The 24,374-nt window shown below is 39.4% G+C and overlaps 1 protein-coding gene across 2 annotated transcripts in view; it reads left to right on the top strand.

Annotated features, from left to right (window-relative positions):
- DENND4C (DENN domain containing 4C) overlaps positions 1-24,374 on the top strand; it is a 111,182-nt gene that overhangs the window by 28,012 nt on the left and 58,796 nt on the right. For both annotated transcript variants that reach the window (XM_075279881.1, XM_075279873.1), the window contains exons 3-15: positions 7,053-7,305; positions 9,032-9,101; positions 12,310-12,479; positions 14,926-15,167; positions 16,201-16,267; positions 18,749-18,807; positions 20,062-20,206; positions 20,685-20,860; positions 21,129-21,229; positions 21,861-22,076; positions 22,262-22,407; positions 22,859-22,894; positions 22,992-23,122. In XM_075279881.1, the coding sequence (XP_075135982.1) occupies positions 7,053-7,305; positions 9,032-9,101; positions 12,310-12,479; positions 14,926-15,167; positions 16,201-16,267; positions 18,749-18,807; positions 20,062-20,206; positions 20,685-20,860; positions 21,129-21,229; positions 21,861-22,076; positions 22,262-22,407; positions 22,859-22,894; positions 22,992-23,122 (1,812 nt within the window). The remainder of the gene's footprint in view (positions 1-7,052; positions 7,306-9,031; positions 9,102-12,309; positions 12,480-14,925; positions 15,168-16,200; positions 16,268-18,748; positions 18,808-20,061; positions 20,207-20,684; positions 20,861-21,128; positions 21,230-21,860; positions 22,077-22,261; positions 22,408-22,858; positions 22,895-22,991; positions 23,123-24,374) is intronic.

The following is a 24,374-nucleotide window of genomic DNA, read 5'->3' as shown; positions in this document are numbered from 1 at the left end:
CAGTATGTAAATAGTGTAGCTATAGCAAATAATTCCACATAAAAGTCAGAGAGAATTACTGGAAGTAGTAAATCACTTTTTATGACGGTGACAGGAGGTTTTACAGGGTCCTGAAAAAGTACACTCGGTGCACCTAAAAAAAATAGCTGCTCTCACCTGATGCCAAAAGGAGTGTCTCGTTCTGGCACAGAGCAGTACAGAACATGTAATACTTCTCTATACTGTAGAGGCGCTACTGGTCATTCAATCACTGCATGCACTTCACTACTATAGAGGTTTTCCCACTTATATCACAATGCTGGTTTGTTGGGACCTCCAGTCAAGCATTGTATGTTGACTCTGGTTTCAAGTTACAAACTTGTAGAAAAGACCTTTGTACAGTATGTTGAAAATATTGTATCCCAAGGCCACAGTAACTTCAAGAACCTGTATAGTGATATGGCAAGTGTTTTATTTTTTTCCGTCATTTAATGGGGGAAAATATCTGATTGAGAGTTCAATTATTAGGACAGGTTTAAAAAACAAACAAATCAATCTCTTGGTTTTTTAGCTCTTACAATTGGGTAAATAGGGGTTTCATCTTTCTGGGAAAGGTAAAAAAAAACACCATATTCTCCTCTCCCTGGTGCTCCAGTGTCTCCCACCATTGTCCAGTCCTGCGGCACCCCAGGGGTTGTTCTGGTGGAAGTCCTTGCCACATGTGATTGCTAAGACCAATTGGGCGGCATAAGGAAAGGAACCGGGATTTCGTTCACATACTTCGCATCCCGGTTCCTTTCCTGAGGCTAATCAGCGCTCACGTGTGGCGTAGACTTATTCCAGGGCATGACGGGACAGCTTTGGGAGACTCCAAAGCACTGGGGAGTATGTTTTTATTTTTTATCTTCCTCCGCCTCTTTGCAGAAAATTGTAATTTCTGTACAACCTTCCTAGTTTTGTAGGAATTAAGAAAGCCAATTGCAGCTAATCAAATACACTTGACTAATTTATAGTAGATGAGGTTAGATGAAGACAACAGTCAATCAAGTCCAAACTATAACCCTATACTCCCCTACAGTGTTGATCCAGAGGAAGGCAAAAAAACAAAACAAAAACCTATGAGGCTTATACCAATTGCCCCATTTCAGGGGGAAAATTCCTTCCCGACTCCAATCTGCCAGTCAGAATAAAAACCCTGGATCAACGTGTCCTTAAAATCTAGAATCCATAACCCATAATATTGTTCTCTTCAAGAAAGGTACCCGGGCCCTCTTTGAACTTCCTGGGGCACAGAGTTCCATAGCCTCACTGTTCTTACTGTAAGGGCCGTGCGTTTTTTCGACACTGCTAGCCACGATGGTATGCTAATACAGAGCATCTGCATTCCATCGCAGCATTCTGCTCCTGATTAGGCCCGAATGAATGGGCCTAAATAGGCACGTCTCGAGCCGTGGATGCCGCAGCAAGGTGGGTCATGTTGCTTCTTTTTTCTGCTACTAGCTAGCTGAGAAGAAAAAGTGAGCAGCTCCCATTGAAGTCAATGGAATCCATTTTTGCAGTCGGATTTTGAGGCGGATTCCACGTTAAAATCCGCCTGCAAAAAACTCAGTGTGAACATACCCTTAAGAATCCCCTTCTATGTTGCTGGAGAAACTTTATCTCCTCCAGATGTACAGGCTGTCTGGAGGCCTGTTATAACCATGCAAGCCCTTCTTTATTCACCCCTCATAAAGCCTTATTTATTTGTGTAACCTTATCTCGTAAAAATGGCTGGACCATTAGACAAGCACTTCTCCCTCTTCACACCTATTGTGTGAATTGATTTATTTCTCTGTAATGTTTGATTTTATCTTCACATAAACACTTTAATTAGTAAAATGTTACAGAACAATTTGAAGCTATATAAATAAAAATGCATTTATAATTATTTATTTTGTAATTAAGACTGCAGGGCGGCATGCAGTAATTGCTGACAATGTAAAAAATAGGTTCTTGATGTGGTATTTTCCAAATAGGTCATGTGTGGGGAGGATTCCTAGTTCATGTAAATTAATAGTAGACCATGCCCACTTGCATGAGCATTTTACTTTCATAATGTAGAGAACTTTCATACTTCAGTAAAGCGTCACTCAAAGAATTGACATACTACAGGTTCCTGTGTACTTGGCTAGTACTGTATTGTGCCACTGATTTTTCTGCAAGTAGATGCCCATTGGACCATAAGTCAGGTATAGCTGCACCTCTCATGTCCTGAGGCTTGGTTTGCCAAAACCCTCGTGTCTTTTTATTGTCCCAAACAAAGGAGACCAGCTGAAAATCTGTTTTGTGGAAGATGGTAGACTTCATGTACGGTAACACATGAAGAGGTACTCCTTAAGTACAAAATTGCTAAAACATAACTTTTAATAGTGCCAATAAAATATCTAAAGCTCGTCCCCCCTCACATCCTATCTCCCTATCTTATAAAAATGAATTCTTGTCTGTCTGTCTGTCTGTCTGTCTGTCTGTCTGTCTGTCTGTCTGTCTGTCTGTCTGTCTGTCTGTACTCTAATGCGAACCAAACGACTGGACCGATCTTCACCAAATTTGGTACAGAGATACTTCAGATATCAGGGAAGGTTTAAGACGAGACTCCAACTCGCTCGGACGTACCGTTGCAGAGATACAGCATTCCAAACACAGTGCCCCCTCCCCTTAGCCAATACAAACCTGCAAGACTTTCACTCATATTCCAACTGCAATACACACGGTCACTCCACATGCACAATACAACCCTGATATCCAAACTGAGATACACGCATCAGAGGATTAGATACACAGATCAGCACACAGTATCACACACCAGAGGATTAGATACACGGGTCTGCACACAGTCCCACACACCAGAGAATAAAATACGCATTTCTGCACACAGTTCCACACACTGAAGGATTTGATAAGTACGTCTGCACACGGTTCCACATACCGAAGGATTAGATACAGGCATCTACACACAGTTCCACACTCCAGAGGATTAGATACGCGCGTCTGCACACAGTTGTACACGCCATAGGATTAGATACACGCGTCTTCACACAGTACCACATGCCTTAGGATTAGATACACGCGTCTACACACAGTTCCACACTCCAGAGGATTAGATACGCGCGTCTGCACACAGTTGTACACGCCATAGGATTAGATACACGCGTCTTCACACAGTACCACATGCAGTAGGATTAGATACGCGCGTCTACACACAGTTCCACACGCCGAAGGATTAGATACGCGCCTCTTCACACAATACCACACAGAGGAGGATTAGATACGTGTGTGTGCACACAGTACCACACTTTGGAGGATTAGATACATGCCTCTGCACACAGTACCACAAGCCAGAGAATTAGATACGCGTCTCAGCACACAGTACCACATGGTGGAGGATTAGATACGCGCGTCTACACACACTACCACATGCCGGGGGATTGGATACATGCATCTACACACAGTTCCACACACTGTAGGATTAGATATGCACCTCTTCACACAATACCACACAGGGGAGGATTAGATACACGTGTCTTCACACAGTTGTACATGCCATAGGATTAGATACACGTGTCTGCACACAGTACCACATGCCGTAGAATTAGATACGTGCGTCTACACACAGTTCCACACTCCAGACGATTAGATACGCGTGTCTGCACACAGTTGTACACGCCATAGGATTAGATACACACGTCTGCACAGAGTACCACATGCCGTAGGATTAGATACACACGTCTATACACAGTTCCACACTACAGAGGATTAGATACGCGCGTCTGCACACAGTTGTACACGCCATAGAATTAGATACACGCGTCTGCACACAGTACAACATGCAGTAGGATTAGATACGCACCTCTTCACACAATACCACACAGGGGAGGATTAGATACGTGTGTGTGCACACAGTATCACACTTTGGAGGATTAGATACATGCCTCTGCACACAGTACCACAAGCCAGAGAATTAGATACGCGTCTCAGCACATAGTATCACACGGGGGAGGATTAGATACGCGCATCTGCACACAGTACCACACGGGGGAGGATTAGATACGCGCGCCTACACACAGTACCACATGCTGGGGGATTGGACACGCACATCTGCACACAGTTCCACACGCCGTAGGATTAGATACACGCCTCTTCGCACAATACCACACAGGGGAGGATTAGATACGTGCATCTGAACACAGTACCACACAGGGGAGGATTAGATACAGGCCTCTGCACACAGTACCACATGCCAGAGAATTAGATACGCGTCTCAGCACACAATACCACACAGGGGAGGATTAGATACGCACCTCTTCACACAGTTCCACATGGGGAAGGATTAGATATGCGCATCTGCACACAGTACCACACGCCAGAGTCATTAGATACGCGCGTCTGCACACAGTTTCACTTACTGGAGGATTAGATACGTGCCTCTTCACACAATACCACACGGGGAGGATTAGATATGTGCATCTGCACAAAGTACCACACCAACAAGGATTAGACACTTGCATCTAAACACAGTACTACACGGGGAAGGATTAGATACAGCTTTACTCCAGGTATCCATAACAACTGATCACAGGTTTTTCACTGATATCCAAAATGAGATACACATAATCACATGACGCTTATGGACCTATACACAAACCACATACAAAATACACCAGTGCAAAATTGGACAATTCTTATGGGGCCACTACACAAACATAAATTGTAATATACCCGTGCGAAGCCGGGTCCTCCCTCTAGTTAATATTATAAATGTGAAAGTTTGTGAGTTTGGATGTTTGTGGGTTTGTGTGTTCGGATGTTTGTTAGTCAATCACGCAAAACCCGCTTGACCGATTTGGCTGAAATTTTCCACAAACATAGTTAATACACCCCATTGCGCAATAGGCTACTTTTCGTCACAATAGCGCACATACGTTTTTCCCAGGACCCCCACAAACCCCAAACTCACATCACCATCTCTGCAATCTCACACACTTTGGACCATAGCAAGCCACAAAATTCATATTGCCCTCTACAGCCTCGCCCCTAACCCCACACAATCACATATACATATACTTTACCACTTTGCCCCTCACCTTACTGATACTCCAGGAGGCTCTCTTTAACGCTCCGGAGCAGCCATGTTTGCCAACCCCCACCGCTCTGACAATCCGCGACACCGCCCACCCATGTCACTACCCCTAGGTGGTCTAATAAATGCAAAAAAAAAAAAAGTTTAAAAAAAGTAAAAAAAAAATATTAAAAACAACAAAAAAAAAGGATTAAAAATGCAAATCACCCCCTTTCCCTAGAACACATATAAAAGTAGTTAAAAACTATGAAACACATACATGTTAGGTATCCCCGCGTCCAAAATCGCCCGCTCTACAAAGCTATACAAATATTTTTCCTGTTTGGTAAACGCCGTAGCGGGAAAAATGGTCAAAAGTGCCAAACCGCCGTTTTTTCACTGTTTTGATTCTGATAAAAATTTGAATAAAAAGTGATCAAAGCAATAACATTTCCCGAAAATGGTAGAACTACAAAGTACACCCGACCACGCAAAAAAAGACGCCATATACATCCCCGTACATGCATGTATAAAAAAGTTACGGCTGTCGGAATATGGCGACTTTTCAAAAAAAAAAATAAATTTTTTTTAACAGTTTTGGATTTGTTTTTAAGGGGTCAAAATGTAACTAAAACCATATAAATTTGGTATCCCCGGAATCGTAACAAAACACAGAATACAGGGGACATGTCATTTTGGTTGCACAGTGAACGCCGTAAAACCAAAGCCCGTAACAAAGTCGCAGAAATGCATTTTTTTCTTGAAATCCACCCCATTTTGAATTTTTTCCCTGCTTCCCAGTACATTATATAGAATAATTAATGGTGGCATCATGAAGAAAAATTTGTCCCGCAAAAATTAAGACCTCATATGGCTCTGGGAGCGGAGAAATAAAAAAGTTATGGGGTTTAGAAGGAGGGGAGTCAAAAACGAAAATCAAAAAATGCCATCGGCGGGAAAGGGTTAACTTCAAATACCTCTGTCCCAAAGTCACTATGTAAAGTTTCTCACAACACCGTATAGCAGCTCACATACAAATTAACTTCAACACAAAAGTCTCACGTATTCTCTGAATTACAGCAAAAACAAGATACAAACTTACATTTCATATCCCATACCTTATACACAGTACGAAAACCTTATCCACGCCTGTATATACACACTTCTACAATCACCGCAGACGAAGTCGCGGGTACCAGCTAGTACTAAAATAAAAAAAGAATATCAGGGATAGGAATTGTGTAGCATCAGCAAGCCTATCCCTATATGTATAATTCAATAATAAAGGAGGGGAGGGTACGGGTGTTCCTAATCAGTTCCGTGTTATTGCCTACTATGCATCACTGGCGATATACTAACAGTAGAACTTATATGAGACCCCCACTCCGTATCCCCTCTGACACTCGGTTAAGCCTGCATGCAGCCCTACACCTGTGTTCAAATGGTCGGTAAGTATTACTGAGTCAATCAGGAGTGCATTGTAACACCTTCACATCCATTTGTAGGTTGGTGTACAAATATACCCCATAGCTCCTAATCAATATACAACCTAGTGAGAGTTCTCTGTTGCAAATACCCTAAATAGTTGGGGAGTCTCTCTAACTAGGAAAGTTGATATTGGGCTGCATTAGATAGGCATCGGTAGCCCCGGCACTGTTTTTTAGCCAAGAGCTATCAGTTGATACTGCAATCTAAACCCTCTCTACGCGTTTCGTATTCAACTCCTCAGGAGAGTGATATACATGTTTCAATATGAGCGTCAAAAAAATAATAAACAACATGAACAGACTTCATGTACATCAGGACCTGAATAGCTACAGTGAACATCTATTCTGTGAACATTATGCATTCATTGTTGGCTTTGTGGTAAACTTTGTGCAAACTATACATCTTTCTCGTTTTCATACTTCGTGACCTAGAATCTTTGTATTCCATAAATGTTTGCTCTGCATAACTTTCTTCACTCTTGCTCCTTTAGAGTGCTGAATGAAGGAAAAGAACGCCTTATGTCTGGCTGTGAAACCATTCAAGCAACTCCATATGGACGCTGTGCTAATGTCAATAATAGCTCAACCAGCTCCTCACGAATATTCATCACTTATCGCAGGGCACCTCTGGATCGCACACAGAATTCTTTAGCCGTTACAGACATCTGTGTGATCATCACTAATAAAGGGGAAACTCCGCCTCACACCTTTTGTAAGATTGACAAAAACCTTAATGGTGGAATGGTAAGAAAGCAAATACGACCCGGCCTTTATCCCAGCCATCAGTTCATCTCCTAGATGGCATGACTAAAGTGTCCTCATAATGTGTACTATGCACTTTTACATACAGCCATAAATATCCTGTATGTATAAGTAACTGGTTTGATGGAATCTTTTTCTAAAAGAAATCTAAAAAGAAATGTGACTTTTTTTTTTTTGCCTAAGCTTAATTGTACTCCCACTTTATAGTACTACTTTTCTTTGCTTAAAGGGGTTGTCCAGTATAAAAACTAATCCCTACACTAATCTAAACACCCTCCCCCACCTACTTTCAAAATAACATCATTTATCAAAAATGTATACTTACCCATATCCCTGGGGCAGTCATGTATCCGATTCAGGGACATTTGCTGGTTATCTGGTAACGAAAAGTTTCCCTGTTTCCGGAAACAGAACGTCACTACTACTCCTTCCCTCATCAACTCCATCATACTTGTCGATCTTCCTTCCAGGCTTCTTCCTGCGGGACGGCTCCTCCCTCTTTTCTGACTGTCGGCACATGCTATAGTCCCAGCACTGCTCTGTGCTCTGCAGCCAATTATCCACCTCTGCTGCGCAGTAAGGGTGCATTCACACTGAGTAAACGCTAGCTTATTTTGTAGAGTAAAATTACACTTGTAAATTTTGCTATCCCATTGACTTCAATGACATTTTACAGGCGTATTTTTACAGGCGTATTTTTACAGGCGTATTTTTACAGGCGTATTTTTTACAGGCGTATTTTTACACTTGTAAAAAAATATCATTGAAGTCAATGGGATAGCAAAATTTACAAGTGTAATTTTACTCTACAAAATAAGCTAGCGTTTACTCAGTGTGAATGCACCCTAAAGGTGGATTGTCAGCTACAGAGCAGCACTGGGACAATAGTGCACTGGCAAAATCAGAAAAGGATGGGCTCAGGGGTTGGGCTGGATTTTTAGGGAAGGGCTTGTAGTGGGCGGGCAGGATTGCTAGAGAAACAGGGAGGGGGGTGTATGGGGGGAGGTGAGGTGAAAGAGAGCTACTGTGAAAGTTACACAGCAGGAAGCTGAACCTTGTAAACAAATGGTGACGATACCAGAAGCTCCCAGAAATCACTCAAAACACTGCTAAAGGTATATGGGTGCATTTATTAACCCATTAATAGCACTAACGACTTTAAGCCTATTTTGCGGAGGCATGTAGGCATGATAACAGTATTCACATGTTAAATGAAATAACTTTTGTTTTAGTTTTTTTTTTTTTCTAAGATTGTATGATTTACTCAAACTAATCACTAGATACTTATTGGTAAGCTATCATCTGTATGCGTGTACCCTGCGCTAATGGATGCCTTTTTAGCCTTATTATTACTCACTTTTTTTTTTTTTAATGTAGTGCTGGCCCCCCATTTACATTGCTGAAATCCTGCTAAGGACCAGCACTGTAAATGTATGGTATACTAGTAAGACCAGAGAAGCTGTGACAACCAGCCATACATTACAATGGCCGAGTTCATTGATATCTCAGCTATGTACCTATTAGATGCCACTTCTAATAGTGGCTCCAGCAAACAAAGGAATCCATTTGTGCAAAAAATATCAGTTCAAAAAGAACAGTATAGAAGGCAGCATTACATTATGTTCACTTATGTATTCAGAATGGGTTTTGAGGTTTTTGCAATCCTTTTACACTTTTTTACACTTTGAAATCCTGTTTCCTATTTCAGTGGGGATCTAGTGTATTCCTTTGTTACAAGAAGTCTGTCCCAGCATCAAACGCCATTGCTTATAAAGCTGGTAAGTATTTTAGTGTCGCACTGTCTTGTGGTTGTTGAAAATTCCTTACGTATCAGAAAGATAAAGAGATTAAGAATTGTTTGTGTCAAAGATCAAACTGGAAGACCTATATGATATTAAACACTCTCTTGATTTCCATTAGACTATTCAGTTTTACTGATCAATGTGTAGGGCAGCACGGTGGCTCAGTGGTTAGCACTACAGCGCTGAGTCCTAGGTTCAAATCCTGCCAAGGGCAACATCTGCAAGGAGTTTGTATGTTCTCCCCATGTTTGCGTGGGTTTCCTCCGGGTACTCCGGTTTCCTCCCACTCACCAAAGACATACTGATAGGGACTGTAGATTGTGAGCCCTATATGGGACAGTGGCTGACAATATCTGTAAAGCGCTGCGGAATATGATGGCACTATATAAGTAGGCATAATAAATAAATAAAATAAATAATAAAAGCACATAATATAGTCATTAAACTTAGGTGCAAATCCAATAGGCAAAAATCCACCAAAGATAAAAAGAAGAAAAGGCAGCACTCCAATATGCAAAAAAAAAATCAAAAGTGAACCTTTAATCCATAAGGGATGTTTTGGAACCTTTCTCAAGCTATTTGCACAGTGACACTACAATGTTTAACTAGTGTTACAAATATACAGTTGTTGATTCCATATGACCACAGTTTGTGTCTTATTAATTCTTAGGCCCTTATGGATTCCCCTGTAGCTTTCTTTCATGAACTGTGTGCTTTGATTGAACCATTAGATTTCTCTGTGTTTTGGTGCAGGGATTTCAACTTTACTGTTAATCTGTAGATTGCTCTTCATCCTCTGCATATAAGCTTTTCTCAAAGGCCAAGCGAGACACCCACTCTGTTTTGTAGTCCCTTAATGTAGCTGATGCATGGCGAGAGTACAGTGGGAATCGGAGGAACTATACGCATTTTTTCCCTTGTACACCATCATTACAAGATAGGAACCTTCTCTCCACTCACTACTTCCTGATCATAACTATGCCCATCATGTACTTTGTTCCTGGTCTGATCATGACCTACTCATAATTGATATTGCCTTTTTACCCCCTTCTGTCCCATGTTATAGTTGACATTTAAATGACTCTCTTCTGACTGACCCTGACATTCAGAAACTGACAGCTCATGCACTTAACCAGTATTTTGCCCTTAACATTGCCTCAGACACTGATCCGGATACTAATTGGGTAGCTCATAAGGCCACAGTATGAGGTTTAGATGGGCTTAGAACATACACTCCTCAAACTTGAAACTGCCAATCAGCTTCAGCCCTCTTGATACCTAATGAATAGCATAGAGATGTTAATTTGCAGCTAGACTCTCTCTAACGCTTTGGCACGTGTACATGTTGCCTTTAATTGGAGGAAACCTCTCTCAGTAACTGATGTTATGTGGTGAGTTGATTCTATAATGCTTAATGAAAAAATTAACGCCACCATCTCCAATACTCTACTATATTTGATAAATTTTGGACACCCTGGGTCACTAGATCCAATATCCAAGGCGTGCCATACTGTCTTCGGTTATGATTATCTCCTGCTCTCTATATTTAGGCACTAACAGTCCCCTACCCTTTCTGTTTTTATCGTTGTTTGTATTGCGTTGTTATACCTTTTTGCCCATATTTTTTCTTAACCGGTCAGCATGCTATTTTTGACTATGTATCTCTTTCACTGTTCTCTACTTACCCTACTTTGTATTTTCTTTTTTCTTATGACTGTTTTGCACTTCAATTTGTGTTCTTTTTTGGCTGTATAATTTAATAAATACCTCTGAAACTAGTGTTACTAATTAGGAAATGTAGCACTATGCACTTTGTAATACTATTTACATTTGCTATAGTCACTGTGTGAATTGCTTGAGAAAGGTTCACATTTGAACTGAAACGTTGCTGATGGATTAAAAGTTCACTTTATTTTTTTGTGCATATCAGAGTGATGCCTTTTTCTATCTCTCTCTTGCTAACCTTTTGTTATAGTTTATATTTCTCACTTCATTTTTAAGATATTTGCTATGAATGGGAACATTTTTTGCTTATTTACAGGCTGTATATCTATCTCTGTACATAGCTAGCCATACTGTCAGCTGGGAGTTTGATCCGGTTATATGATGCAGATAATGTTCTGTTGTATTAACCCCTAGATGTTGCTAATCTCCCTATTTACATCGCTTTATCTGATGCTGCAGTCATGTTAATTAGTCAAACACCTTTCATTTATATCTTCTCCTGTATCTCCATGCTGAAGTTACTGTCTAGGAGTTACACTGTGATAAGGGAAGCTTTTAGGATTTTTATCATCACTTTTTTCAATAAAATTTTACTCTTTATAAGTGATCATAGTAAAGTGAAACTCTTTGCATTCACACTGTGCTAGCAGATCTTGCTCCCCTGCCACCCCCTCCCATCACCTACTTCCTGGGCTCTGTATCAGCAGGGAGCCTAGCTAGAGATAACACAAGCAGTTTATAGCCCTCTACTATACTAAACTACTGGGTAATTTACACATTGGACCAGGGATCCAGAAAATGTCATGCTGAATAGAAAACCTAATTCTTTTGTTGAAAGAGTATAATTCTTCTGAACACAGGCTACACATTTATACAAAGTCTAATTTTAATATGTTTATATGCAACATTCTTCCACTTCTAGTGAAAAAAAGATCAACTCGGTTAACACATAATACTACTGATTTTAAGCCTTATTTGTCCTGGAAAAAAAAAAAGATAAAAATATTTGCAATATGCAACACCATTAAAAAGATATTGCTGTGTAAAGCAATACATACCAAAGATCTGAATTTGGCCTGAGCATAGGGGCATCAATGACGCTTGGTCCTGAAAGGGATAAAGGGAACCTGCTGTGTATTTGGGGCACTAAATCGGCAGCAGGTGCTTAATAATGTTGGGGTTTGGAAAAAAAATTACTTGCTTGACTCCTGGTAATGAGCAGTTCTTTACTGAAGCCAGAGTAGTAGACTTCTGACCATGCACTTGTCATTTGTGTTAATAAAATGAGGTGTGGCAGCATCATTGAGTGTTCAGAACAGAAAAGTGATGGTAAGTTATACCAGGTCGACTCTGGTGGTGGTCACTAGCAATCTTCAGCTACTTCAAATACATTTACCTTTATGACGGGCTCTTTGAATTCCAATAGAAGACTACTGATTCCTTATGTTTTTTCTTCCAGATATGATCTTCAGATATCCAGAAGAAAATTATGAATCATTTCATCTACCTGAATCTGTGCCTCTTTTCTGCCTTCCTATGGGAGCCACAATTGAATGTTGGGCTCCAAAAATCAAATACCCTCTTCCTGTGTTCTCCACATTTGTCCTTACTGGCTCTAATGCTGAAAAGGTATCATATGAGTATCATGTTTTCTTGCTTGATGTTGTTGATTGTATTTATGATCACATGAAGTTTTGCTAGCATTAATAGTTCTGTTCTATAGTTTTTTTGTTTTTAGCTTCTCTTGAGACACTAAAGTGATGTGAGTGGGATGTTTACTTACAACTTAACAGGCAAATTCATATTGAAAAGTACTTCCCCGATTTTAGTCTCACACACCTTCAGTCCATGAGGAGGGTGGATCTTTAACATCCAAATACACCCAAGATCAGGCTTATATAAGCTGCCAGTGACATAACTTGGGGTGCACTATGCTATCTTACAGCCCATTAGTGACACACATTCTAGATTAAACAGATGCTAGATATCCCTTTTGCTATAGAGATATAGTAATCACTAATTTGCTGTAGACCAGCATAGTGCACCTTGCATTATCATATGGCGAGCATCCCATGCAAGTCTGTGTGCTTTTTGAGTACTAGCCGTCCACTCCCCTCATTCATCTTAAGGTGTGTGAGTGGTTTATCAGTATTATGAACCTGTGCGACCTCTACTGAGTAGCATTTGGATTTGTTTGTATCCTGCAGTGAACCAACACTTCACTCAAAATCAGGTAAATATGGTCTTTTATTTATAATGATGTCCTTTTTAGTGAAGTGTTAGCTGAATGCAACCTAAAAAACAGGTTTTCTGAAAATTATCACCACTCAATTTTTGACTTTTTGGACAACTGGGTTAGTGCATGTTAATAATTATTAAATATGGGGTTAATCCAGTGTAATTCTTTGGTTGAGGCCGGGCTAATTCTGTTTTTGTTGAGCAGCAATTGTCACAGGATATTTTTCTTTTTAACCCCTTTCCGCTCTGCGCCATATGATTACCATAATAGTACTGCACATTCGTGCTGAATGCTAATGACCTGAAACTTATCGTTGGAGTTGAAAAATACTCGGACTCCAGTGGCTTTATCCCTCAAAGTAAACAAACATATTGTGTATACCTATGTGTGTAGAAGTCTGCACTATCTAAAAAAAAAATAGCATTATTTGTCCCGTACAGTGAACACCGTAAAAATATACAGCAATGTGCAAATTAATGTATTTTGGCCAGCTCACTCCACCCCTCCCCCCGATAAATTGCAATAAAAAAATTACCAAAAATGTATACATACCAAAAATTAGAAACAATAAAACTACAACTTTCCCCGCAAATATTGCCCGGAAAATTGTTCATCTTCAAAAAATTATGTTTTATGTAGTAAAAGTGCTAAAACATAATCAAACCAGTATGAATATGGTATCACTGTAATAGTAATGGCCTGCCAGACAAAGTTGTCATGTCATTTTTAATGCAAAATAAACGTTGTAAAAACAAAATGTAAAAAAAAAAAGAAAATTACAGAGTTGAGGTTTTTTTAGGAGAATTAAAAGCTAATTAAAGCATTATATGTACCCAAAAATACAACCTATTACGCATAGAATAAGCCTTCAATTAGCTGTGCCGACAGAACAATCAAAAGTTATGAATTTTGGAAGGCAGGGAAGGAAAATATGAAAAGTCGGTGAGCATTAACATACTGTACAAACTTAAAACATGCATCCTTAAAGGCTGAATGACAAGTATACCCTTTTTATCTGTGTTAAATACTTATTTTGTTTGATCAGTGTGAGGACCCAGATTACAGAACTTGGTGTATATTGAAAGTTGTTGCTCTATTTTTATTCATGCTGGACCATTGATTATGATGTGATAGGGCATGGCTAATAATAATATATCACTATTTCACACTGTTCCAGGTGGTTGTGTTTTTAATGTGTGTTTTTAAATGTCCATATATTTAGTGTATAGATAAACTTTGGTAATTATTTTGGTATATTTCTGAGTTGACTGTTTTTCATTTTGATACTGAGGGAAAATCTTGTACATTAAATACTTATTTTAGTATAAAAAAACAGAACTAAAATAATGAGCAGTTTGATGTATTGGAGAAATGTTCAACATTCGACGTTCTTGGGCTTTCACCCAGGTACACTGTAGGCAGCTCTTGTTAGATTGAAGATATATGTGTATGTATACAGTGTATATGTGTATATATATATATATATATATCTCATTGCATATTTTCGATTGTGTAGGTGTCCTGTGTTGTCACACACATCATCAATATCAGGATAAAATATGGCAGTATTAATGAATTCAATACCCCAATACCTATAGAAACATTCAGAACTGAAGAAGACATAACATCCAAACATTTATTTTAGAGGAACTTTTCCCACCTAATGTTAAGAAAAGCAAACAAGAAAAACCCCTCAACTGTAGTAATAGTCTATTAATACAGTTGTTTTTTTTGTATTTTTTTTTAAATTGATCACGAAGTTACTCGTTTCCATGTAAATCTAGGCTATGTTGTTTCTTTTGTTTTTTTTTCTGAATGACTTGCTCTCTTCATTAGGTGTATGGTGCTGCTATTCAATTCTATGAACCATATCCTCGCGAAATGCTGACTGAGAAACAAATGAACCAGCTAGGGCTTATTACAGCAGTTGAGAAAAGAGTGATGACCTCCAAAATTATCAACACCAATAAGTGTATCTGCCTTCTCTCCCACTGGCCTTTTTTTGAGACCTTCCGCAAATTCTTAATGTTCATCTACAAGCTCTCAGTATCCGGCCCACACACACTTCCCATTGAAAAGTATGTCTTGTTTTGTTATTTTGTCACATTGTTCATTGTTACATATTTGTCAGTCTTGTCTCACTGTTATTTTAGTGAGGGCTGTGGAACTGGAGTCTGATTTGGGACCAATTTTGGGTGGAGTTGGGACTCTACTAATGAAATCATTAATTATTTTTAATTATTTTATTCAATTATTACTATTGTAAAATTAATTGGATGTATAGATTTTTGTGTATTTTCTTTCATAGCCATTCACTGACTAGCTTTTTCATGAATTAAAGGATCTTTGCTGTTTCTAACTAATTATGGCTGTCAGCTATTTATGAGGGAGTTGGAGTCCTGATTTTAGTATGCAGCCATAAAGTAGAACTGTTAGGAGTTCATTGGCTCACTGAATTATCCTACTTGAAGCTCATGGGTCCCAATGGAAAATCTATAATGGGTAATGGGTCACAAGCTTGCCATGCGTCATTTAGAATACTAGTATATTTGATGTGGCAGAGAGAACTGTGTGGCCCCCTCAGGGGCCAGGGCCAAGTAATTGAAAGGTATACAATTATGTTCTGAGGTTGTAATATAGTTCAGAAGATATAGAGATATAGAGTTGTGTGTAATGTATGTAACAAAGTAATGCATGTTGAAATCTTTGTGGCCGTAATAGGTATGGCTACTTTTGCAGCCATTTTTTCAATGCTTCGGCACATTATAAAAAAAAAAAAAAAAGGGAATAAACTCTGCAAGTAGCCCTTCAATTCAATTTCCTACTGTTCTGTGTTTCCAGCTCCAAGGCAGAACTATGTCTCTTAACCAGCTACAGAGAGATAGAGGGGGCAGTAGGAGTGGAGTAGCACATGACTGCACAATAAGTTTACACATTGGTCTGCATTGGAACTTTATACACAAAATAAGTAATAGATTACAAAGTCTTTCTAAATAGGTTAATAAAGTTACTTTATTATTGTTTCCATGCAATTAAAATAGAAATGGTTGCAGAAGTATTCATATCCTTTAAGTGTGTATAGCTGTGTTTTAATGTGTTTTGTTTTAATAGACACATATCCCACTTCATGCACAATGTTCCCTTCCCATCACCTCAGAGGCCAAGAATCCTTGTTCAGGTAACATGTTATTCAATTGTGCTGCTATAATAACACATTGGTGATAATAAGTATACAACACATTTTAGGATGGCTGCATCTTAAAGAGGACCTTTCACCAACTTCAGTTCTTTTCATCCTTTAATAGGCACCGCTCCACTGATTCCAGCAGATTTGGAGTTTTCTCTTCAGCCCTCAATGAAGCAATCAGTGCAGCTATTTTTGGTGCTTGATATTCTAACTAGACTCTCCAATGACAAGTGGGTGGTGTCAACCAGGAGCAGGCAAGGGGGCCTGTCTCAGAGCTCTTACACAGCCTGCTTTTTATTTTAGCTTACTCCACCGTACCTGCTCTTGGCTGACACTACCCACTCGACATTACAGTCTCTAGTTAGCACCAAAAATAGCTTCACTGATTGCTCAGAAACAGTCGGAGCTAGAGAGAAAATCGCAACACTGCTGGATTTTTGTAAAGAGGAGCCTGTTAAAGAATGACGAGAGAGAGCTGGTGGAGGTGCTGAAAGGTCATCTTATTGTTATTGACTAAGATATGTATTTAATTTCCCACATCTACCATAAACATAAGACAAAATTTATCTTGAGCCAAGCTCAACAGATGTTGGCTATTTATGGTATGTGCTACATTACATGTCCAAAGGTTTGTGGACACACTGTCTAAATACTGGATTTGCCTTTGTTTACTATTCTACTTGCAATTTTCATAGACCAGCATTAGTAAAGTAGGTTCAGTTACATGAACAATTACAGTGACTACTTCCCAACTGTTCGGCAAGTTTCAGTAACCCTTGTTGACACACAAGCATGTAAGCAATAGGCCACATGTAACCAAATCCTGGAATTATCTTTTTGGTTGCAAGCACACTTGGATTGGCCCATGGGGGAGGAGCAGGAGAATCCCACGGTGGAACCTTAGCCCTCCTAACCCCTGAAAGAATGGTGCATATTACAGTACACTCACTGCACTACCTACAGTGAGCATACGGCACTGTCACTGTGGACCCCAGTCAACAGATATCTTGCTCACAGAGCTACCCTATTTTTCGGACTATAAGACGCAATGGACCATAAGACGCACTAAGGTTTTAGAAGAGGAAAATAGGGAAAAAAAATTTTGAAGCAAAAAAATTTGTAACATATTTAATAACATAATATTTCCCCCCCACCGGTGTCTGCTTACCTGCACAGCTGCAGCTCCCAGTTCTTCATGGTCCGGTCCGGTCCTTTGTCCTCCACATGTCTTCAGAGCGCCCTGCGCCCAGATAAAGCATGATGATGCAACCAGCCCTAGCCCCTAGAAGTGGACAGTCTCGCGAGCACCCTCATACCTTTATTTGCCTGTACTTGCATAATTTTTTTTTTTTTTACCCTGATTTCCAAATTAGAATAAAATGCTTTAGCGGTGTGCTCTGGGCTCTGTTTCCTGCCTGCAGTTCCATCCTCTTTGTTTTCACTGCTAGTGAAGCAGCTAGAATTGTCCACGGAAATAATGAATCCACTAATCAAATGCAAGTCCACCAGCACCTTATATATGCATTATACCAGCCAGATAGCTAGCTAGTTATCTAGACAGATTGATGGATATATAGATGTTCAGATGTAATTGATATATACGTTTGCTTATCTGTGCATCCACCTATCATTTATACATTTTTATAACTATGTATGTTTATCTGTACAGCTCTCCTTTTTTCTATGTGTGCATATTGATATCTATTCCTCTTTTCATGCCTTTTATTTAATTATATTCATACCTGTGTATCTGGTTACAAATGCATCTACCTAACCATTTATCTATCTAAGCATCTGTCTAGCTATTCGTCTACAATACATCTATCTAAGCAACATTCTTTCATAACTAGGTAGCTAGCTATTTAGCTGGTATAGTGTTTAGAGGGCTTGGTGACCATGCATTTGATTGGCAAGTAAAGGGTTGATAGTAGCCAATAAAGTATTCCCTAGGACCCTCAGAGAATTTTAGCTGCTTCACATTCTGTGGAGAGCCAGGAAAGCAAAGAGGATATCAATCAACTGCTGGGAAGACGAGCAGGGCGATAATTTTTTTAGAGGGAGAGCTACAAACGGAGCCTATCCAAGCTGTGTGGCGCCCCAAAACACTTTATGGTTGCATCACCATTTTCCCGCTGTCAGGCTCCCATTAAGCATAGGAGCAGGGGTCATCCTGAATGTTGTTGGGTTGTCCACAAACCTTTTTGGCCCTCTGTTTTATGTTTTTTTTTTGTTTTTTTTTTATACCTGTTTTCATTTGTAACATTATCCAGTGATGTATTGATATCCTCTGCAATATCTATTTTTTGCTGTGCAGCTTCTATAACCTAATTTGCACAACAAGGTTTACATTGATTGAAATATTATAGTTCGTGGACTTTACACATGTATTGGCAGGGAATGAATTACTGTGATTTCTTTCTTTTAAAGCCAGCTTGTCATTTAATACTTACTTCTTTTTTCCCTATTGCACAGCTCTCTGCCCATGATGCTCTAGTTCTCTCTCAGCCTGTGTCAACTCCTTTGCCTTTGAGGTAAGTATCCATTAAATTGTTTAGTCTGTGAAAGTAATGTTGCTTTGCTTCTGAACTTTTAACACAGTTGTTTTTAGTTCTAGTATCTCAACTTTCTGAATATTACCTAAATGGTCTATGTCATTTCAACAACCCCGATGACCTTAATTAGACTGAGACAGGGCTATTCACTTCTCAGCTGAGGGAGGCTGGGATGGGAATAACCCTTTGGAACCCTTTTATCCCCTGTCAGGGATAAAAAATAGATTTCAGAAACGCCTCCACTCATAGCCATGGGTTTTGTGTGATATTGCAGCTTATCTACATTGTGGTATTTCAGCTAAGCTTCATTTCCTTCAAACAACTTCCAGTCAGGTGTGCAACTGTTTTTTAACAAAAACACAAACCCTGGGCAGTCCCTTTACAGCGGCTGTGGCTAGTAAGAACTTCTCATTTGATCATGTAGAGGAATTGTTATATTTTATCTAAAAAATGGCTCTTACTGCTAAAGAAATATATTAAAAATCAGCACATAATTTTAAACTATTGATTTACAAGCCACAAACTATTATTGAAGCATTAGACATGGTTAGAAAATGACTTGAAAAACCAGAACAGTTGTTATAACTGAGAAAAAAAAACGTGTGATGGAAACTGTGCAAACCATTCAACCCATCTATGAAAACAATGAAATATATACCTTACAAATTGCGAAAGTATAATGCACCCTAAGGGTGCATTCACACTACGTAACGCCAGCGTGTATCACAGCCGTACACGCCGGCGTTACAGCAGGGCTGCCGAACACTTCCCATTCATTTCTATGGGAGCCGGCATGCGAGCGCTCCCCATAGAAATGAATGGGCTGCTTCTTTCACTGCAAGCAGTCCCATTGAAGTGAATGGGAAGTGCCGGCGTATACGGTAAGCTCTGCTCATGCCGAGCCGTACACACCGGCACTTCCCATTCACTTCAATGGGACTGCTCGCAGTGAAAGAAGCAGTCCATTCATTTCTATGGGGAGCGCTCGTATGCCGGCTCCCATAGAAATGAATGGAGCTGCTTTATACGCCGCTTATTCTGAACGTGTTTTACGTTCAGAATAAGCTTCAGTATACGTAGTGTGAATGCCCCCTAAAAGATGAGGCTGTGATTGCATATCTTTGTTGTGTATATTGATATATTAATTGTTGTGGTATTTCGTTTTGAACAGTATTTGATTATACGAAAATGTAAGTTGTTTAAAGATATTTCTTCTTCTTTCACCTTTTGTAGTGGTGCGAACTTCAGTACATTAGTGATGAGTTTGGGACCAGAAAACTGTGCTACATTGCTGCATTTTGTATTACTAGAAAGCAAAATACTTCTGCACTCCCTTAGGCCAGCGGTTCTGACTGGAGTAGCTGAGGCCGTTGTAGCTGTAAGCATAATAATTCTTATAATTTTTCTTCTGCCCATATTAGGCTAAGTTCATATAGCAACACTTTACCTTCAGTGATGACTGTTGCAGACAGAACGTTCTTCATCTGCATTGGTCATTATATTAATTTTACAGTCTGTTGTTGCAATCCTATGGCAGATCAGAGTAATTCGTGGTGTGTTTGCAACCAATCCGCAATCTTCTAAATTGGCTTTGGTGTGAAAAGTTTTCCAGACTTCGGTAGGCGTTTCACAATTGGCAGATTAATTCTAGAATTATGAATTATGCTGATTTGGTTTTCTTTTGAATGATTGATTTCAGTATATTTGGGGTTCTGACCTACATAACAGAATTGTTGTTTTGTGTTTTTTGTTGCCCCCCACACACACACACTTAAAGTTTAGCTGGTGTTTTGTATACATAAAAATGTATGTATTGATCATTGTTTGTAATAATCTGTTTTACATTTTGCTTTCAGATGATTTTCCCTTTTCAGTGGCAGTGCCCTTATGTGCCTCTGTGCCCATTATCTCTGGCAGGAGTACTCAATGCCCCAATCCCGTTTATTGTGGGAGTGGATTCACGATACTTTGATCTGTCTGACCCTCCCCAGGATGTAGTCTGTATTGACTTGGACACGAGTACGATCTACACGTAAGTGCATGATACTTGCTACTACTGTATGTCAAACAGGTTATGTGGTAATGGCACAGCCTATATAGCATGTCAGTCACCAAAATTAACAGCATTGATGGTTGGGAACAGTGGGGGCTAGAGAAAAAAATTCCATCGGTGCCAGTATCATTAGAGCAGCACCTACTAAATGATGCAAAGAGCTGAACTTGTTGGAATTGGTGAAAGGTTCTTTTTAAACAACAGCTACAGCTACATTACTTAGCTTAGTGTTATGTTATTTTTGCAGGTCAGAGGATAAGAGAAGCTTTAACTGGAAACAACTACCCAAGAAACCAGTTAAGAACCTCCTCAGTACTTTGAAAAAGATCCATCCCCAGCTGTTGACAGGTAAGTGTGTGTGTGTTTCTGCTATTTCTTTCTGGGTTGCTGGATACAATTGTGGATTACTTTATATGTAGATTAGATGGGTTGTTATGTATCTAAATCCTCCTGGTAATACAAGATCATAACATGAAAGCATTTTAATGTCACAACCCTTTGCTTGTGTACCCTAAGAAGTAGAAAGCCCAAACCAGTAATGAAAAATAAGTAGGTAGCATTCCTAATAAATGTGTGTTTTGCTCATGTGCTGAATTTGGTAAGTAGAGTAACTTGTTAATAGAAAAGGCATGCAGGAATGCTGCTGGTTAACTGCTGAAATCCAAAGTACCACTAGCTGGGTAAATAAGATGCTATGCCAGACAAGAAAATATAAACCAATGCTCAAGAAAAGAATTAGATAATCTTTGTGACATATATTCATTATCTGGTGGCAGAACACACATAGATTTACATCACATTTAGGTGGTAGGAATATCTTCTCCCTTCCTTTCCAGTTGCTTCAGTAAGCTGTTTCTAGAAAAAAGCTACATTTATATTATACCAGCCCTGAACATTTGATAGGGATTTGTGGTATATGTATAGCATGTATGATATCAGCACACTGTTTGTAGTAAAAGGCTTGTTGTTATTTTCCTAGTCCACCGACAAACTCAGGAGAGTGCAATAGAAATGACTCCTATTGAAGCAGATTTTTCTTGGCAAAAGAAAATGCGTGAGCTTGAAATAGAAATTCAGGAGGCATTTCTCCGCTTTATGGCGTCAATATTAAAAGGCTACAGGACTTACTTGAAGCCCATTACAGAAGCACCATCAAAGAAGGCCACTGCTGCAGATTCACTTTTTGATCGCCAAGGTAAATTACAAGGAGCATGCAAATATCTTCACATATGCTTTTAAACTTATGGTTTAGTTGGTAAATTTAGGAGATTATGTATTTTAACAAATTCTAAGTGTTTTGTAAACATGATTTATTAAGATTCTTTACATGAAAGACATTAATTTATTTTATTGTACAAAATGTTCTATCTACCGTCACAGGGTTTCTGAGAAGCAGGGATCGGGCTTACATAAAGTTTTACACACAATTAATGACAACACAGATCTTCATTCGTTTCATCGAAGAGTGCAGCTTTGTCAGTGACAAAGACACCAGCCTAGCTTTTTTTGATGACTGCATTGAAAAGGTAAAAGAATGCAAATTTAATATAATTTTGTATCAGTGGTTTGAAGCGGATCTGTCATATTACTATGATTTCTGGGCTGACTGTATGTGAGGGTCATCTCACATAATGCCCAAAAGGATAAAGCTTTTACTGCTGTGTATTTGCTGGTTCTGGTAATCTCATGGTTACAATGAGCCCATAACTATCAGATTGTAGTTTTGATAATAGATCAATTTAAGTATGTAAAATTCAGTTTCAGACTTTCTAGCACCTTATACTCCCAATATATTTGGATTAATTTGTATATCTCGTAGTGAACAAACCGGGATATAAGAACTTTTAAGTTGGTAAATACAGCTTTGGAATATAATGTAGCACTCATCCATGATCTGTACAAGTAGACAAATATAAATGTTGTCAAGTAATTTACTTTTATCAAACAAATATGCTTACTTCTAATTTTTGTTTTTAGCTGTTTCCTGACAAAGGCAATGACAAGGGAGAAAAGGTATGGCTCACGCTCAACAAACTTCAGCATCAATTTTAGAATGTTCCTTAGGTCTTGTGTCAACTTTGTGTGTTCATATTTTTTTTCTGGATGACAGGTAGACCAGGAATTCCCAGAAGACACCCGTTTGATAGAGTTGGATGAGTCACAGAAAAGTGAACACACTGTGTTTATAATGCCACCTGAGCCTCTACCAGAGGATGGGCCTGATCCGGCTCCAAAATATAGGTAATGAACTTACAGTAGCTGAACTGTGCAAACTCTGCATATTCAGCATTAAATTTATACCACTTCATGTTATATCCCTGTATAAATTTTCAGCAATCTGAAGGTGTACATTAACCATAATAAATAAAATACATTAATAGTAGTAGTGGTAGGTAGAAGTAGTAAATAATAAAACAGTATAAAAGACAATTGTTTAGGGCTAGTTCACACGTGAACTGCCCGCGCGAGTTTTGACAGAGAGAGAGAGACGCGGCGAGCCACGTCTCTCTCTTGTCAAAACCCGCCCGCCGCGACCATCGCTGTCGCGGCTTAACCCTCTGCTGTCGGCTCAAATGAAGGAGCTGCCGGGGGCGGAAGCCGCGCGGCTGAGCCTGCGCGGCTTCCGCCTGAAGAAAGGACATGTCCTTTCTTTTCGCCACTAGCAGCAGCTCGCCGCTAGCGGAGAACAGAAGCCCGGCGGTCTCCATAGACCACCATTATAAGGGGAGGTTTTGGACGCGAAATCCGCTGTCAAAAACCTCCCCTTATACTCACGTGTGAACTAGCCCTTACATTGCAAGCTTACGGTATTATAATGGTGGACATTGAGTGGGATGTGAGTGCATGGTCAGGAAACGCAATTCTCTTAAGTCCTTTGTGATAAGAGCCACTCTTTCCAGACTATTTTAATTGTTACTAATAGAGGAAAGTCTCAAGTATCGTACAGAATGAGGTTAATGGACAGGGCCTTTAATGAGGGGGTGTTCTGTATGAACTAGAAAGTACAGAATCAAAAGTTAAAGGGATTTTCCATTTTAGAAATGTATGGCCTATCCACAGGTTGGCCTTGCATGCCAGGCTCACTTCTATGGGAGTTCCAGAAACCTCCAAGAAATCTTACTGTTTTAGGAACCTCCCTAAAAATGAACGGAGAGAGTCATGCATATGTACCTGCCTCTGTATTCACAGTGGCTATGGGACAGGGGTCCCTGAGCCCCATTCTTGAGATATGTGTAGGTCTCATAGATAGGACCAATTATCAGGATCTTATGGGACATACTTTCTGAGATTAGCAAACCTATAAATAATTGTGTTCTCTATTTATTGAAAAACTTTCAGTGTCCAAGTCCAAAAAATTCTTGGGTCATTCTAAATCATTCCACGTTTATGCTTTGACTGAACTGGAGGAGCATTTTCCTCTTTATTGCCCATTATTCTAGTTGCTTTATTTTATACAAAACAACCAAAAATTGAGGCAAACATAGCACGCAAC

The sequence above is a fragment of the Leptodactylus fuscus genome, chromosome 1, assembly GCF_031893055.1.
Source record: "Leptodactylus fuscus isolate aLepFus1 chromosome 1, aLepFus1.hap2, whole genome shotgun sequence".
Classification (NCBI taxonomy): Eukaryota; Metazoa; Chordata; class Amphibia; order Anura; family Leptodactylidae; genus Leptodactylus; species Leptodactylus fuscus.
The sequence above is the reverse complement of the archived record's forward strand: the minus strand, read 5'-3'. Positions and strand labels throughout refer to the sequence as shown.